General features: G+C 39.7%; 1 protein-coding gene across 1 annotated transcript in view; it reads left to right on the top strand.

Annotated features, from left to right (window-relative positions):
- The first annotated feature begins 227 nt into the window (after window positions 1-227).
- The window catches only part of ZNF292 (zinc finger protein 292), a 94,217-nt gene continuing 79,073 nt past the window's right edge, over window positions 228-15,371 (top strand). Inside the window, exons 1-2 of the mRNA XM_058566671.1 lie at window positions 228-355; window positions 557-753. Of these exons, the coding sequence (XP_058422654.1) occupies window positions 586-753 (168 nt within the window). The 5' untranslated portion in view covers window positions 228-355; window positions 557-585. The remainder of the gene's footprint in view (window positions 356-556; window positions 754-15,371) is intronic.

The raw sequence follows: 15,371 nt of genomic DNA, 5'->3' as shown, positions 1-15,371 counted from the left end.
CCTGGTGAGAAGTCAGAAGCAATTTTGACAGTTCATAGTCCCGCTTTGGCTCTCACGCTCGTGGTCCATGGGTGGGTTTTACCTTCTCCGTCTTCCCCTGCCTCTGTGCAGGCCAACCGCAAATGCAGCCATTGCCCCAGCCCACCCAGAGCTCTCCCTCATCCTTCCTCTTGGGGAGCCGGGGCATATGTCCGTAAGACGACTTCGGGGACGGGGGAAAGTCACGCCGGGATCAGGACGCTCGAGAGGGCAGCCCCTCCCCAGGCGTTTGCCCCCTTTGCGGCGCCCACGTGACCGAGAACAGGCCTCCACCGACCCGCCCCTTTCGGCCGCCGCTGCCCACTTCCCGCGCGGGGTAAGTAAACCGCGGTTTTCCGCACCGCCGGGACCCCGCCCTCCTCCTTTCCCCTTCCCTTCACCTCCCTCCGGCTCCCTCGCGCCACTCTCCCCGCCCCCCCATCCTCCCCGCCGGGCCCTTTGTACGTGCTCGGCGGCGTGCGAGCGCGCCCGGCACGTGACCCCGCCGAACGTGGCATTGTGTTATCACGTGACCCAGGTGCGTACGCGACGGAGCGGGGTGTGAAGATGGCGGACGAAGAGGCCGAGCAGGAGAGGTTGAGTTGCGGCGGAGGCGGCTGCGTCGCGGAGCTGCAGCGCCTGGGCGAGCGGCTCCAGGAGCTGGAGCGGCAGCTGCGGGAGAGCCGGGTGCCGGCCGTGGAAGCGGCCACGGAGTACTGTCAGCAGCTGTGCCAGGTGAGGGCGCCCGGGGGTCCCCTCCCCCTTTCCCCCCGCCAGAGGGGGAAGAGGGCGAGCGAGCGCCTGGCGGCCGAGCGGTGCTCGTCGCGGCCTTGGCGTAGTCGGCGCCGCCGCCCGGGCGGGAGCGGGGAGGACGAGGAAGGCGCCTTTGTGTGGATGCCGTTGTGGCGGTTGTTGTCGGCGGCTCCCGGCTGGGGGAAGGGAGTTGTGGTCAGGGCGGAAAATCCCCCTCCCCTTTCCTTCCCCGAAGTGGGGACTGCGCGGTCCCCGAGGCAGAGGAGATGCAGACGGCGAGGACTGGAGCCCTCTCCGCCGCAGGGAGCGGGTGAGGGGGATGGAGTCCAGGTCCCCTTCTTCCTCCTCCTCTTATTGTGCACTGGGGATTACCGCGCCCCCCGCCTCTGCGCCTGTTTCCCACTCCGACGGGCCTCCGCCCCCACTGGTTTGATTCCTTTGCTTCCCCCTGCGTTCATCCGTCCCGCCCCCGGCCCCATCCTCCCTGTCTCCGGGCCTTTGTTGTTCGAGTTTCGCCTTAGAACTGAAGGGGCCTTTGTTGATGTTCCGAGGAGCGATCCCCGCCGACCCCTTTTAGCTGGGCGAGACGTTCGGGAGTGGGGGGCGCGGAGGTTGTCCCTCCCTGCCTTTGCTTGGTTGGTGCACCACTTCGATGGTAAAGGTTGCTCTCGTCGGTGGAGACGAGTTGCTCTTGTGTATGTATCCTAGGCTCGAATGGCTCCGTGGGCCGGCTTTTCCAGTCCACTTCTTTCTTGCTTTCCCCCTTCGAGAAGTGCGATTTCTTTTGCCTTTCCTTCCCCATGTCCCCATCCTCCTGTTACTTGGAGCCTTCCCTATTTCGTCTCCTGGTGAAACGGAGAGGACTGAGCTTCCTGTGGACCTGTACTCAGGTCAGTTTCAGACCTTTCCTTCCTTCTTTTGCACAAGGACATTGCTTTCCAGTAATTGCCTTCTAACCAGGGTTTGGAATATTAATAGCACTGTTTGCTTGATAGAAGTCGGAGAGTTTGGGTCTACATTTGGACTTGATTACAAACTCTCCAGTTATGTTTGAAATTTCAAGGTGCTGCTGCTGGTTATGCTGAAGATTTTGGTTAGACTGTCTTCTTGAGGAGGAAAAAGACACAATTTATACAGGTCACATTTAGAGTTACCTTGTATCATTATAGAGAAGTTGTTTTGGAAAGATTGAACTTAAGGTCGAACAATGGTGGACCATTTTAGCATTTCAGAGTAGATTACATTTTAACTTAATTTTAGCCTCCAAGTTCTGAAATCTTTCCTTTATACCATACAAAAAATTCTCCATTGCTGTATGCACATTATTGTCGCTAATTATTTGGTGGTCGTTCATTATCTTAAAAAAACTTTGTGAGATCAAGTGGTGACTTGTCTAGGAGTATATGCAACGTGCAAGATCCCCACTTAAGGTAACAGCTCTGAGTATCTATGGCAAAATTAGAGATTCTGTCATTCCTTTGAATCCTAGTTTTAAGGAATTGTTGAAATTTGCCAATTTCACTACTCTGGCAGTACTTACTCATTCTTAATTGGTCTTTTAGATATAAAGATTTATTTTAGATATAAAAAAACTTCAGTAAGATACCATAAAAGCAAGTCTTACATTTATAGGTAAAGTCAGCCTTTTAATCAGTGAAAAGTATTCAAGTCTAGCTTTGCTGAAAGACATTTTTCAGATAACAGTGTCTATTGATGGGTTTAGTGCTAATGACTGTAAATACTCTTGGCCAGCAATATTTATAAGCAGGATTAATAATTCTGGAAAAATGGAATCTCATGCAAGTTGGGCTTTTTTGAGGGTGTACAACATCATAAATATTGTTTAGTGGATGAAACAGCATTCTTTATTTCTCAGTATAAAAGTTTCCTGTATTAGTTTTAAGTGGTTAGTCTTACAACACGTAAATTGTTTTTATTAACCAGTGTTACATGAAACAATAATAAATGCTGGGTTGTGGATTTCAAAAATAATGAAATATTTCATGCACTGAAATCCCACAATAATTTAAATACATTTAAAAGTGATCTCCATTATTTGAATAGGTACAGTGTCTCTGATTTTTTTTTTTCCTCCTGAGGAAGATTGGCCCTGAGCTAACATCCGTGCCCATCCTCCTCTACTTTATATATGGGATGCCTGTCACAGCATGGCTCAATAAGCAGTGCCTAGGTCAACGGCCGGGCCTCCAAAGCTGGCGAACTTAACCACTACGCCACTGGGCCGTCCCCCAGTGTCTCTGATGTTTGATCCCCTCTAGAACATTTTCTGTGTGTTTTTAAAAAGTAGCCCATTTGTTTTAGTGATCTTGTCAAATGGGAGGTAACTTGAAACATAATTATTTCTTTAAAATTGTATCCTAGCCATTATTACTTAACATTCTGATACATGTGGAGCGAAGCAGTGGTTAACAATTATAGAATTTATTGGAGCAATCTGAAAACAGTGCTAGAAATACTAGGTGCTAGAAATTGTCTTGGTTTCTAACCTTGAGATATTTAACTTTTTCCATCTAAGCTTTTCCTGTAAAACTGAGATATTCATATGCTTCAAGAAGGCAAAGATAGTAAATATTTGTCAGAGTTAGTGGGCTTCCGAGTTAGTATTGTTGATGCTTAGTGCTTTTGTAATCTTCATTGTTGCATTTATTTTTAAAAATGAATGTTTGTATTCTGAATTTTTACCTCAGCAAAAGGTGAGTCTCTGGAGAATATAGTGAAACCTACAAAAACAGAAGTTGCTTACACTTTCTAATTTATAGATTTTCTTTCTTTTTGAATGAGGTAGGATAGTAACGCATTTCTTGAGTTCTGAGAAGTAAAATAGAAATGAGAGACATTAAGTAAATTTTTCTTATTGTTTTGCTTCTTGGAAGCATGCCCCACTTTAAGCTATTTATGTGAACATTTACTTAAAGCTTAAGTGGGAGGAGGGGAATGGTGGTAGAGGATGCACATATGGGATGGGAGTGCCTGTCAAAAATCTTAATTTCCTTATATCTTTACAAGCCAGCTTTAATCTGGGTAATGTAGTTGAATTACTAATTTTCTTAAAATCTACTTAGAATAAGAATATAGGATGACCAGAAATAATTTCTTGCATTTATTTGTTGCAAGATCATTATCATATATAAGAAATTAAATATAGTTGGAACTTGTTTGACTATTTATTGTATTAGACTGGACCAGTATTCACTCACTCATTCGGCATTGTTATTGAATACCTACACTATGGGCCGTGTGACTGTGATCATGGTCTCTGGCTTCAAGGAGCCTACAGTCTCTGGAGGAAGGTAGACAGATAATAGTAGTAAACTGTGATTTATATCTTTTATTTCTGAAATGAGTGAAGTACAATGGCAGGGTTTTTTTGGGGAGTTTAAACAGAAGTATTTCAACAGAAGAATTGTTCTAAAAGGATTTTAGAATAATTATTCATTTGAAAAGTTAAGCTGGGCCGGCCCCGTGGCTTAGAGGTTAAGTGCGAGCGCTCCGCTATTGGCGGCCCGGGTTTGGATCCCGGGTGCGCACCGACGCACCGCTTCTCCGACCATGCTGAGGCCACGTCCCACATACAGCAACTAGAAGGATGTGCAACTATGACAAGGATGTGCAACTATGACATACAACTATCTACTGAGGCTTTGGGGAAAAAAAGGAGGAGGATTGGCAATAGATGTTAGCTCAGAGCCGGTCTTCCTCAGCAAAAAGAGGAGGATTAGCATGGATGTTAGCTCAGGGCTGATCTTCCTCACAAAAAAAACAAAAAGAAAAACAAAAAGTTAAGCCATTGTAATAGGTGAAGAATGATTTGTTGGGGCATGATGTTTGTTGACAGCATTATATACTGAGCTGGATGACTGGCTGAGTTGTGATTGTTAGTGGCCGTTTATCTTCTGGTGGTTGGTAATTGTTTATAAAAGGTGGAACTGTAGTTTTGGAAATGTGTATGTATATCATACATAGACACACACACTTCCTCCTTTAGTTCATGTAAGCAGTACTTCTTACCTGGGCATAGTACTTTCTCCCCCTGCAGTTCTCTCTTTGAGGGCATTTTGAAATATCTGGGGTCTGTTGTTTTGTCATTGCAATGACTGGGGTTGTGATACTGGCATTTAGTGTCCATGGGCCATGGATGCTAAATTTTCTGGGGTGATCAGGACAGTCTTACCCTCATTGTTATTTTTGCCTCTGCCTAAAGACCCACAGTGCCCTTTTGAGAAGCACTGAACAGAATGAAAAAGAATATATTAAGATTTTTTTAGTTATTGTGTTCTTTTCATGTTAAGATAATAGTTATCATTTTAAGAAGTGTAGTTAATCTGGAACAGGTCCAGGTAAATGCTCTTCAACCATATGTAAATTCACACTGAGCTTGAGAGGTCAAAAAAATTTCTACTTCATTAGCAGAAATTACAAGCAATTACTTAAACAATTACTAAAACAATTCACTTTCACTAGGTTAAAGGGGGTGGCAAATTCAACATAGTTAATTGTCCTGATTAAAGCAGAGATTTGACCTTTTGATATAATTGAAATTCTGTACTTTTAAGAAAGCATTTAATGCAAGGATTAGGTTTAGATGTTAGGGGATATAGAATATAGGAGACTCTAGTTGGATATAAGGTAAGCTTTAAATATCACTTCAAGATGACAATTGAAGAGATGTCAAAAGACACTGTCATTAACTAACAAATTTGCTTTATTTTTTATTCTCTATTTTTTAAATTGAAAATACAGTACATTGAAATGGTTTTTTAAAAATTCAAACACTGAGAAAGGGCGTATAATGAAAAATTGATCTCTTTCCCACCCCTGACCTCCAGTCACCACCCACAAAGACAGTCCCCTAGTAGTTTTTTATGCATTTTTCCAGAAATGCTGTTTGCTCTTTTTTAAAAACAATAAAAGATGAGGACGTACTATACACTGCATTTTGCGTTTTTCACCAAAAAATGAATCTTTGAGATTATTCTGTAGCTGCTGGTGTAAATCTATATGGCTTTCTGTTTTATACTGTATAATAATTCCAGTCTGTGGCTGTGTCTAATTAGTTAATTATTGGTGGCTATTTAGAGGAGTAAGTTAATTTTATGTATAGTAATTTCAATAAAGAGTTCAAAGTAGGTAGTAAGCACTTCAGGCTGGGGTATCAGACAAGGCTTTACTGAAGAGGTAGGATTTGAGCTAGACCTTAGTACTTTTATTAACTATTGTTAGTACCTTATTGGTATAAGAAACAAAAATCAAATTAAAACTGTTAGGAGAGCTACTATTTGTTATGTACTTAAAGTATTTCTTTGTATATTTTTGTTTCATCTGTTTAATACAAGTTGATTTGTTTATCTGTATGTTTTGCTTAGCTTTAATTATAGTGGCAAGAATTTTGAAAATGCTTAAACATTTTCCTTAAAAAACTGGACCCTTTTTTTGATTATTAGAGGATATCTTAATTTGTAGGACACTTCAAATCAGAAGAAAAGATGGCTTGCTTGTTAATTAGTGATAATTACTTTAGGTATTGAGGGAGTAATAAGTCATTTAAACTTTAAAAGTTCAGGTAATGCTCAAGGGAAATAATTTTTTAAATGTTCGTAATTAGTATGATTGCATGCTGGAGATATTAAATTCCACATTCCAGGATATGCTTAGACCAATTTTAGCAGAGAAAAACTTTACCAAATTTTGCTTGCCTCCTTCTTGACACTTTTTGGTCCTAAATTAAAATGGGGGAAGAGAAGATGTATTCTGCAATTGCCCTTCATAATATCTTATATAACTAACCTGCAGAACCAAGGATTTTTGAAAATATATGTTGTTCACTATATGAAACTGATGTTGTACTTATTTTCCTTGAGATTCTGTCAAAGTTGAGAAATTACCTTATTTTTCCCAACTCCCACACAAAAATCAGTTCATAAAATTAACTAATGAATATGTGAGTAGCCTCATTTATAAAATGGAAAGTTTGCTTTTTATTAATGTGTTTGTCACATGCTCCATGTAACTTTTAATTATGTATTGCTTTCCAGGAGATCCTCTTGATTCACTGTTTCTTTTTTGGCATTGGGAGTCCACAATGCATCTCAGAAGAAAAATGTTACCTTTTTTGCCCTTTACGTTATAAAAATATAATGATCTGTAAGTATGTATATTTAGCCCAGATGATTTGTTAAAATTTAATTACGTATATCTCTTAATTTATTTTAATCAGACATTTCAATTCTTCTTGTGTGCGAGCACTAGGGGAGCTGTGGAGATTTATGGAGTGAATCTCTGCCTTCAAAGAGTTTACAAAATCTGGTGCTTATATTAATAGTAAGCAACAGTGTTAGATAGTAAAGTATGTAGTGATAAATACAATAAAGGGAGTGTAAATTAAGAGAACTAGAGCATTTTGAAATTACTTAATTTAGCTAACAGTTGAGCAAGAAAGGAAAGCACTATTTACATTGAGTCTTGAATGAATTTGGGTAACCAAAGAGAAGTGGAAAGGGTGGGAATAAATGCTCAGAGGAATGGAACAACTGTTCAAACTGGCATCTTGGAGAAAAATATCATGGGTTGGGATGAAAAATAGAATAGAAAAAGTAGATGAGAACCAGACTAAGGGTTTAGGATCCAAACCAAGGAATTTTAATTAATCTTGCAAGTGTAGATAATATGTGCTTACATTGCCTGAAGACTCACCCTTCGAAGTTTGGGGTATTGAAATAAAATTAAGTTCAGAATGTTACAGCCTTTGGTTTTTCTTGAAGTATCCTGTATCAGTTATTGCTATAACGAAACTACCCCAAAACTTTGTGGCTTTAAAAGAAAGGCCATTTTTATTACTATTCTCAAGTCTCTGGGTCTATTGGGTGGTTCTAGTAGGTCGTCTGGGGCTGAATGGTCCCAGATAGTCTCACTCATGTCTTGTGGTTGTCAGGCGGGTTGATTGAGGGCCTCACTTAGGTTGGCTCATCTCTGCTCCATTATCCTCTAGTAAGGTAGCCTGGATTTTTTTACATGGCAGCAGGAAAGCAAGTTCTGTTGCATAACTGCTTTTCAAGCCTCTGCTTATGTCATGTTCGCCAGGGTCCCGTTGGCTACAGCAAGTGGTCAAACCTAGCCTTTTCCTGGGTACAGAGAGATGTGATTCTTTTTTTTTTTTTTTTTTTTTGGTGAGGAAGATCAGCCCTGAGCTAACATCCATGTTAATCCTTCTCTTTTTGCTGAGGAAGACCGGCTCTGAGCTAACATCTATTGCCAGTCCTCCTCCTTCCGCGGCCCCCCCCAAGCCCCAGTAGATAGTTGTATGTCATAGTTGCACATCCTTCTACTTGCTGTATGTGGGATGCGGCCTCAGCATGGCCGGAGAAGCGGTGCGTCGGTGCCTGCCCGGAATCCGAACCTGGGCTACCAGTAGTGGAGCACGCGCACCTAACTGCTAAGCCACGGGGCTGGCCTGACATGTGATTCTTTAGGGACCATTTCTGTAACATTCTACCACATGTTCCATTTCCCTTTATTCTCCACTGCAATTCCAGACACTTTTATAGGTCAAGTTGAAATTTTTCCTCTCTGTAGTCCTGCCTCTCCTTTCTTTCTTGTCACCCATATTCTGTAATCAAAGCACATCTGACTGTCCCTTTTCTCTTAACTTGGTAAAAGGTGTTTCCTTGTTTGTTTTTTTCTTTTGTGAGGAAGATCAGCTCTGAGCTAACATCCATGCCCATCTTCCTCTGCTTTATATGGGACGCCACCACAGCATGGCCTGACAAGCAGTGCATCGGTGCGCACCCGGGATCTGAACCAGGGCCGCCAGCAGCGGAGCACGCGCACTTAACTGCTATGCCACTGGGCTGGCCCCTCCATTCCTGCGATCTAATCTCAGTCTCTAAATGGAAGAAGGGCATCCCACTCCATCACTGTAACTTTGGAAAATTTATGGAATGACCTCTGTTTACTATGGTTCTTTACGTTAATGTTAAACCTGGTGTGAATTTGATGTTTTATGTTGTCTCTACCTTATACAGTCTAATAATAGTATCCTAGTTCTTGTCTAATCTTGAGCCTTTTTTTCGTTAACCGATAAACTTGCTTTTAAGCTTGCTTTCAATTTGTGAAATTCCCCAACATCCAGCTTTTATCCTTCTGCCTCAGTGAAGGGTCAGTGCTTGTAACAATGTTTATCAAATTTGAGTTTGTAGAAATCCAAGACAGTGAGTCTACAGATCTTAGAGTTACAAGTTTTTGACCTCAGGTCATAGTAAAATGTAACTTTTTTGCCTCACTGCTTAGTTGTCATGCCGAAACAAAATGATCACAAAACAGTACTTATCCTTACTATGTGTGATGCGTTCTATTTTCATTTATTATTTTTATTTATTTATTTTATTTTATTCATTTTTCTGTGAGGAAGATTAGCCCTGAGCTAACATCCAATGCCAATCCTGCTCTTTTTTCTGAGGAAGATTGGCCCTGGGCTAACATCCGTGTCCATCTTCCTCTACTTTATATGGGATGCCGCCACAGCATGGCTTGACAGGCGGTGCATCGGTGTGCAACCGGGATGCGAACCTGCAAACCCTGAGCTGCCAAAGTGGAGCGTCCGCACTTAACCATTATGCCACCTGGCTGGCCCCTTATTATTTTTATTTTTAAAAGCTGCTTTTGATTTTTTCAGGAGCAGCTTTTATGGTCCACCAGTAGGTCATAACCAACAGTTGGAAAAACCCTACTTTTAAGAGCTCACTGGGCTCAGTTTGGTAGTAAGCACAAAGACAGGCAGTCCTAAGTTATAAGGTGGCCTTCTAGTCTAGTTGATTTCAGAATATTCTTAAATTTTATTTAGGAGGAGCATCAGAATTAAAATACAGTTTTAAATTTTTAACAGTAAATGCTAGCAACTCAGCATTATGTCCATGGCACCCAATTTGAGAAATAGTGGTGAATAGGATAAAATCCAAATTTAATCTTGGGCCCAGTGCTTTCCCTGCACTATTTACTTTTCATCCTTTCACTGTTCATCGGGAACTTTCTGCTGCATCTAAATTGGTCTCTTCATTCCTTACAAGTATACCTGTTCATTTTACTGCCTTTGTCACTTTGCTTAGAGGAGCACTGTTATATAGTGGGAAGCCAAATGATTTTGAGTTCAGACATGAGCTCCCCTAAAATCTGGGCAAGATATGTAGCTCATGCTTTCATGGTCTGAAAAAATAAGGCTGAGGTGAGGGTGAAGCTTGGAGTTAGAGGCTAGACCAAGCAGATTGAAGAGGAAGAGAATTAATATTCAGAACAGGCTCTGTTAGATGCTTTATAACAATGAATTATTTAATCTGAAGACCTGTGAGATCATAGGATTAAAAACCATTTAGTCTGTTTAAATGTCTCAGTTTATCCAAATTGCCTCCTAGGACCTCATCATTACTATATAATACTTGTTCATTATGACACTGAATTATCAGAAAATGTTAAATTTTATTAGGCATTTGTTTAGGAAGACTGAGATATTTGGTTAAACGGCTAAAATGAAGCAGTTCTTTAAAAAATAAATTTCAGATATCTGGATAATATATTCGTATGGGACATTTGACATCCCTATTGATGCCTGACGTTGGTGATGTTATGTATTAACTTCGTAACTCCTAGATACAGGTTTTATATTTAGAAAGAGGTAATCTAAATTTAAAAGTAGTAATTAATAATTAACTTGATCCCCATTCCAATCAGTTTTATAGGGATGTTAGAAAGCTCTCATATGAAATATTTAAATTAGATCCTGTAGTTGATTTACCAAAGTTAATTGAAGTAGATATTTGTGATTTTGAGAGAAAATTATTTCCAGTAAATAGGGATGATTTTGCTGTTTATTTTAGATGAGCCATTTCATCAAAAACAGGCATTTAGAATTTTTATTTACTCAAAATAGCTTACATTTTGTATATAAACATGTACATATTCTTGATCTTTCCCTGCTTTTTGCAAATATGATAAATCTCAGTCAACATAAAAAACTTGAAACATCATTATATGTTTAACTCAGAAGCATTTACATTTTTGTCAATTTGTATTCTGAGAGATACAAAATTAGAAGTAATTTTTTGAAGAAAACTTTCACAAGATTATATTATTTCAAAAGAAATACGTATTTATAAAGTTTTAATAAAATACCTATTAAAAATTGATACTTAAGTACTTTGAATCTGGTGACTTACCATGACTTATCCAATCCATATTTGTATAAGTTTGTTTTAAATTTCTATTAGGAAAATTGCCTAAAATGGGATATTGCACATAACATAAACATTGTGAATAAAATTTATATCCTCAAATTGATCATGAAGATCATCATCATCATGAAGATATTTTATAGAACACATTTCTGAATGCTTGTGTCATAACTACTACTACTTTAGTAATTAAGAATTAACCCTAGTGTGTAAAACTGAATATGTTGGCAAGAAATGAGTCAGGCTTAAGTATATTTAATATTGTGACCTATTTATAAAATGTTTCTGAAAAGACGATCTGATGTTTCAAATGCTGTCTGAAGAGAAATTATTTTTAACACCAAAAGGCCTTTGAGGACTGAATGAAAACATTTGTGGTGTTTGATTTTTTACCCTCCTTGAGAATCATCTTTTAAAGATTCTGTTTTACTTGATGACAAAACCTACACTCTAGATTCTGTCTTTCGTGTATACTTTGCTTGACAGGCCATTAGATTCTGTGAATTAAATTCTTGGGATTCTTGGGGCCGGCCCCATGGCTTAGCGGTTAAGTGCGCCCGCTCTGCTGCTTGCAGCCCGGGTTCGAATCCCGGGCGCGCACGTCGCACCGCTTCTCCGGCCATGCTGAGGCCGCGTCCCACGTACAGCAACTAGAAGGATGTGCAGCTATGACATACCACTAGCTACTGGGGCTTTGGGGGAAAAACTAAATAAATTATAAAAAAAAAAAAAAATTCTTGGGATTCTAAGGACACTGGTTTTAATTTTCACAAAGTTGTTTATTGTGACCCTTGGCATGCTACTTACAACTTTTCTTTGTTTCTTTATCCTTGAAATGGAGATGATCCAGACCTTTGTTGTTGTTATAAGAAGAATTGATCAAAGGCATATCTATTTTATTTATTATTTTTTTGTGTGAGCAAGATCAGCCCTGAGTTAACATCCATGCCAATCCTCCTCTTTTTGCTGAGGAAGACCAGCCCTGAGCTAACATCTAGTGCCAATCCTCCTTCCCCCCTCCCCACAAAGCCCCAGTAGATAGTTGTATGTCATAGTTGCACATGGTTCTAGTTGCTGTATGTGGGACTCGGCCTCAGCATGGCCGGAGAAGCGGTGCATCAGTGCGCGCCCGGGATCCGAACCCAGGCCGCCAGTAGGCATAGCTATTTTAAATGATTGTTGCGATATAAAGTAATATTTTCATTTACACTTAGAAACTACTTTGGAAGCATCTTTGATGTTTTATGTATATAATGACATAGCATAATTTTAAAACATTAATAATGCTATCATTTTCAAGTCATTATCACTTTGAAAAATAACATTAGATTACTGATTTACCAGCTTGTTTGAAGTGTACATTTTAGAGAAGGCAGGATTAGATTTTATAATAATTTATAAAAGATCTTTTTGTCTTGAGGGGGCAGATGACTTGATGTTTGTGAATGTGCCAGGAGAAGATGATTGGTTTTACAACTGAAACCTTCCCTTTGTCGAAATTTTAAACCTGGGGTTTGAGAGCCTGGGGATGAAAGAAGTTAGTATTATGTAGTAACTAAAAGTATAGATTCTGAACTATGATTTGAATTCCAACTCCATTACTTCCTGTGGGACTTTGGGCTTGGTTTTGTGTCTGTGTCCTCATCTGTAGACTGGAGGTAGTAGTAATATCTGCCTTAAAGCTGTTGTGATTAAGGCATAATGTTTGCTGAGCACTTTGCATATTATGCTGGAAGTACACAATAAATGTTAGCTATTAATACATTAAAGAATAAATCTGAAATTTTCCTTCATAAAAGAACATTAATCTTAGTGTTTAGTAAAATACTCTTGAGTTTCTTGTCATCTATCTAGATAGTAGTTTTCAAACTTAAAAAAAAAATTAGGCGAACTCCCTTTTCCCCCCAAAGTCTTACTTGATGTCTCGATGTACACAACAGTAAAGTTACCTCTGCAGAACAGTTGGACAAGTCTAATCTAGAAAATAACAGCACCATTGTCAGAGGTTGAAAGGAAGCTCAAGCACAGTTCTCTTCTGACATTATTTTCTTCTTAAATAGGTGTTTTTCTCTCTTTTTTCCTTGTTCTACTGCTTCCTTCTCTGTACTCTCCTGAAAATAATGAATGTTCTTGTCTTAGAGACATAATAAAGCCATCACTGAAGATTTTCATATATTTTATTTAATTTTTAAAGACTTTTAATTGTGCTGCTTATTCTTGTCTTTCATTGTAAGGGACATTAAGTAAACTCATTTTTTGATGCTTAAGTTTTAAAATAAATTTATTTCTCTGGAAGCATGGCACTGACATGTATGTGGTATGAATAGAGAAGTTGTACCTTATCAGAGGAACAGTAAAAAATAATAGTGAAACTTATGCACAAACAGTTCTGCAAATATACTCAGTGCTAATGTTTAATTCTTTCTGAACATTTATTGAGAAGACCTAGGCCATCTTATATATTCCCATAAAACTATGTCATCTTATGTTTTCTCTGGGTCTTTCATTTTCTTCCTTGGGTTTCCAAAGGAGTGGCTGTTCTCTGGAGTGTAGATTTTTTTCATTTGTGCACTTGATCCCCACCCCCTCAGAGAACTTTTCCGCTTTCCTGTGTCTTCATCATTTTTCTTCCATCATTCCTGTGCTTTAGTATATAGATATGTGTCTCTCTCTCATCTCTTTGCTTTGTTGGTCATCTGTCTTCAGATTGCTCCCTTTTCTGTAACCTCTTTTCTCCAAGCATGAGACTTCGCTTGTCCTGAAAAAGGTTTTCTTTAACTCTTGCTTTCTAATCTTTATTACCAGATTTCTTGGAAAGGTACCATATTTATTGCCTTTATTTCTTACCTTCCACGGCAGTTTGGATTCTGCCCCTGACCACACTAAAGAAAATGTTCTTTTAAAGGTCACTTGCTTGGCATATCTGTAATACTTTGTTAACTGTAGACCCGAGTAGCAATCCAGCAGCTCAGACTACTTCATGTGCCTGCACATTGTTTTTAAGAAAACTTAATTGTCAGCATTTTAAAAATTATAAGCTTTCATGTTGAAATGAGGATATTTGGCTTCTCTTGGAAAATCAGAAGATCTGGCAGTATTGGACTCATTCATGGCTACAGGCTGAAGTGGCTGCGTGCTCAGCCCCTCTTGGTATTTTTAAATGTTTCTGAGCCCATTTTAAGTTCAGCTCCCTTCAATTTATTTACGCTACTCTCCTGATTCTCCTACCTTTGTGACTGCTCCTTAGTCATCCCTCACTGACTCTTCCTTTCACCTGCTGGAAGTGCACAGTTAATTATTAGCTAGTATTAATATATTTAAGAGGACTAGATGCAAAATTTCACGGGTTTTTTTGGTGGTATTTCCTCAATATTCTTTTCTTCCTTTCACTCTTCATTAGTGACCCTCAACCATTTTCCCCACCTCATTGTCACGTCTGAGATGGGACTCTCTCATCAGAAAGTGGCTCATGATGCTGTAGTTGATAATCCGTGCTTTACATACTAATCTTCAGCAGTCATCCACTCCAGCAGCATCCCCTGTCACACTCTGGATAGGATTTCTAGGTGTCTATTCTTTTAGACCTACTACTATTCTTAGCTATTGGCTCCTATTTCCAACCACTTGAAGAACTCTTCCTTATGGATGTTCAATAGGTACTTCTAATTAAACATGTCTGAAGTTGAACTCATCCACTCTCCTCTCCATTCCCCCACCCTCCACCAAGAACAAAGCCTGCTGGTATTGGTGACATTGCCGACTCCCCCTCAAACTTAGGTTTTCAAAACTGAGTCATTTTTAGCTCCTGCTTCTTTTACCTCCACAGCCCAGCCACCAAGTTCTTATTCCTGCACTGTTTCTTGTATCCTTATCTGATTAGATCTGATATGTTATTAGTGGCCATTTAGTTTCTTGCAACAAGAAAATTCAACACCGATTTTTTTTCATGAAGGTACCTTTTCTGTCCTCCATTCTCTTTTCCTCCAACCAATCTTCTTCTGTATTGTTACGAAGATTATCAGTTATCTTTTCAAAGCATGGGTGTTGTATTCTTTCCTTAAAGACTTTAAAGGGCAGCACAATGTTGAAGAGTTCAGAGTCTAGGTTGGACACTGTGAGTTGAAATCCCAGCTCTACCATTTTACTCTAGCTATGGCTCAGTTTCTTAACCTATTAAATGAGGATAGTAGTACCTACTTCATAGGGTTGCGGGGATTAAATGAGGCATCAGCACAGCACCCGTCACATTAGTAAGCACCACATAAAAGGCTATTCCGTGAAAAATAAAATTCAAGCTCACTAGCCTTACATTCAAGCACTTGCATGACCTGACTTAGTCCCAGCGTGCCAGCCTGGCCTATT

The sequence above is a fragment of the Diceros bicornis genome, chromosome 23 (assembly GCF_020826845.1).
Source record: "Diceros bicornis minor isolate mBicDic1 chromosome 23, mDicBic1.mat.cur, whole genome shotgun sequence".
Lineage (NCBI taxonomy): Eukaryota > Metazoa > Chordata > Mammalia > Perissodactyla > Rhinocerotidae > Diceros > Diceros bicornis.
Note: the sequence above shows the minus strand (reverse complement) of the source record. Positions and strands in the feature narration are given on the sequence as shown.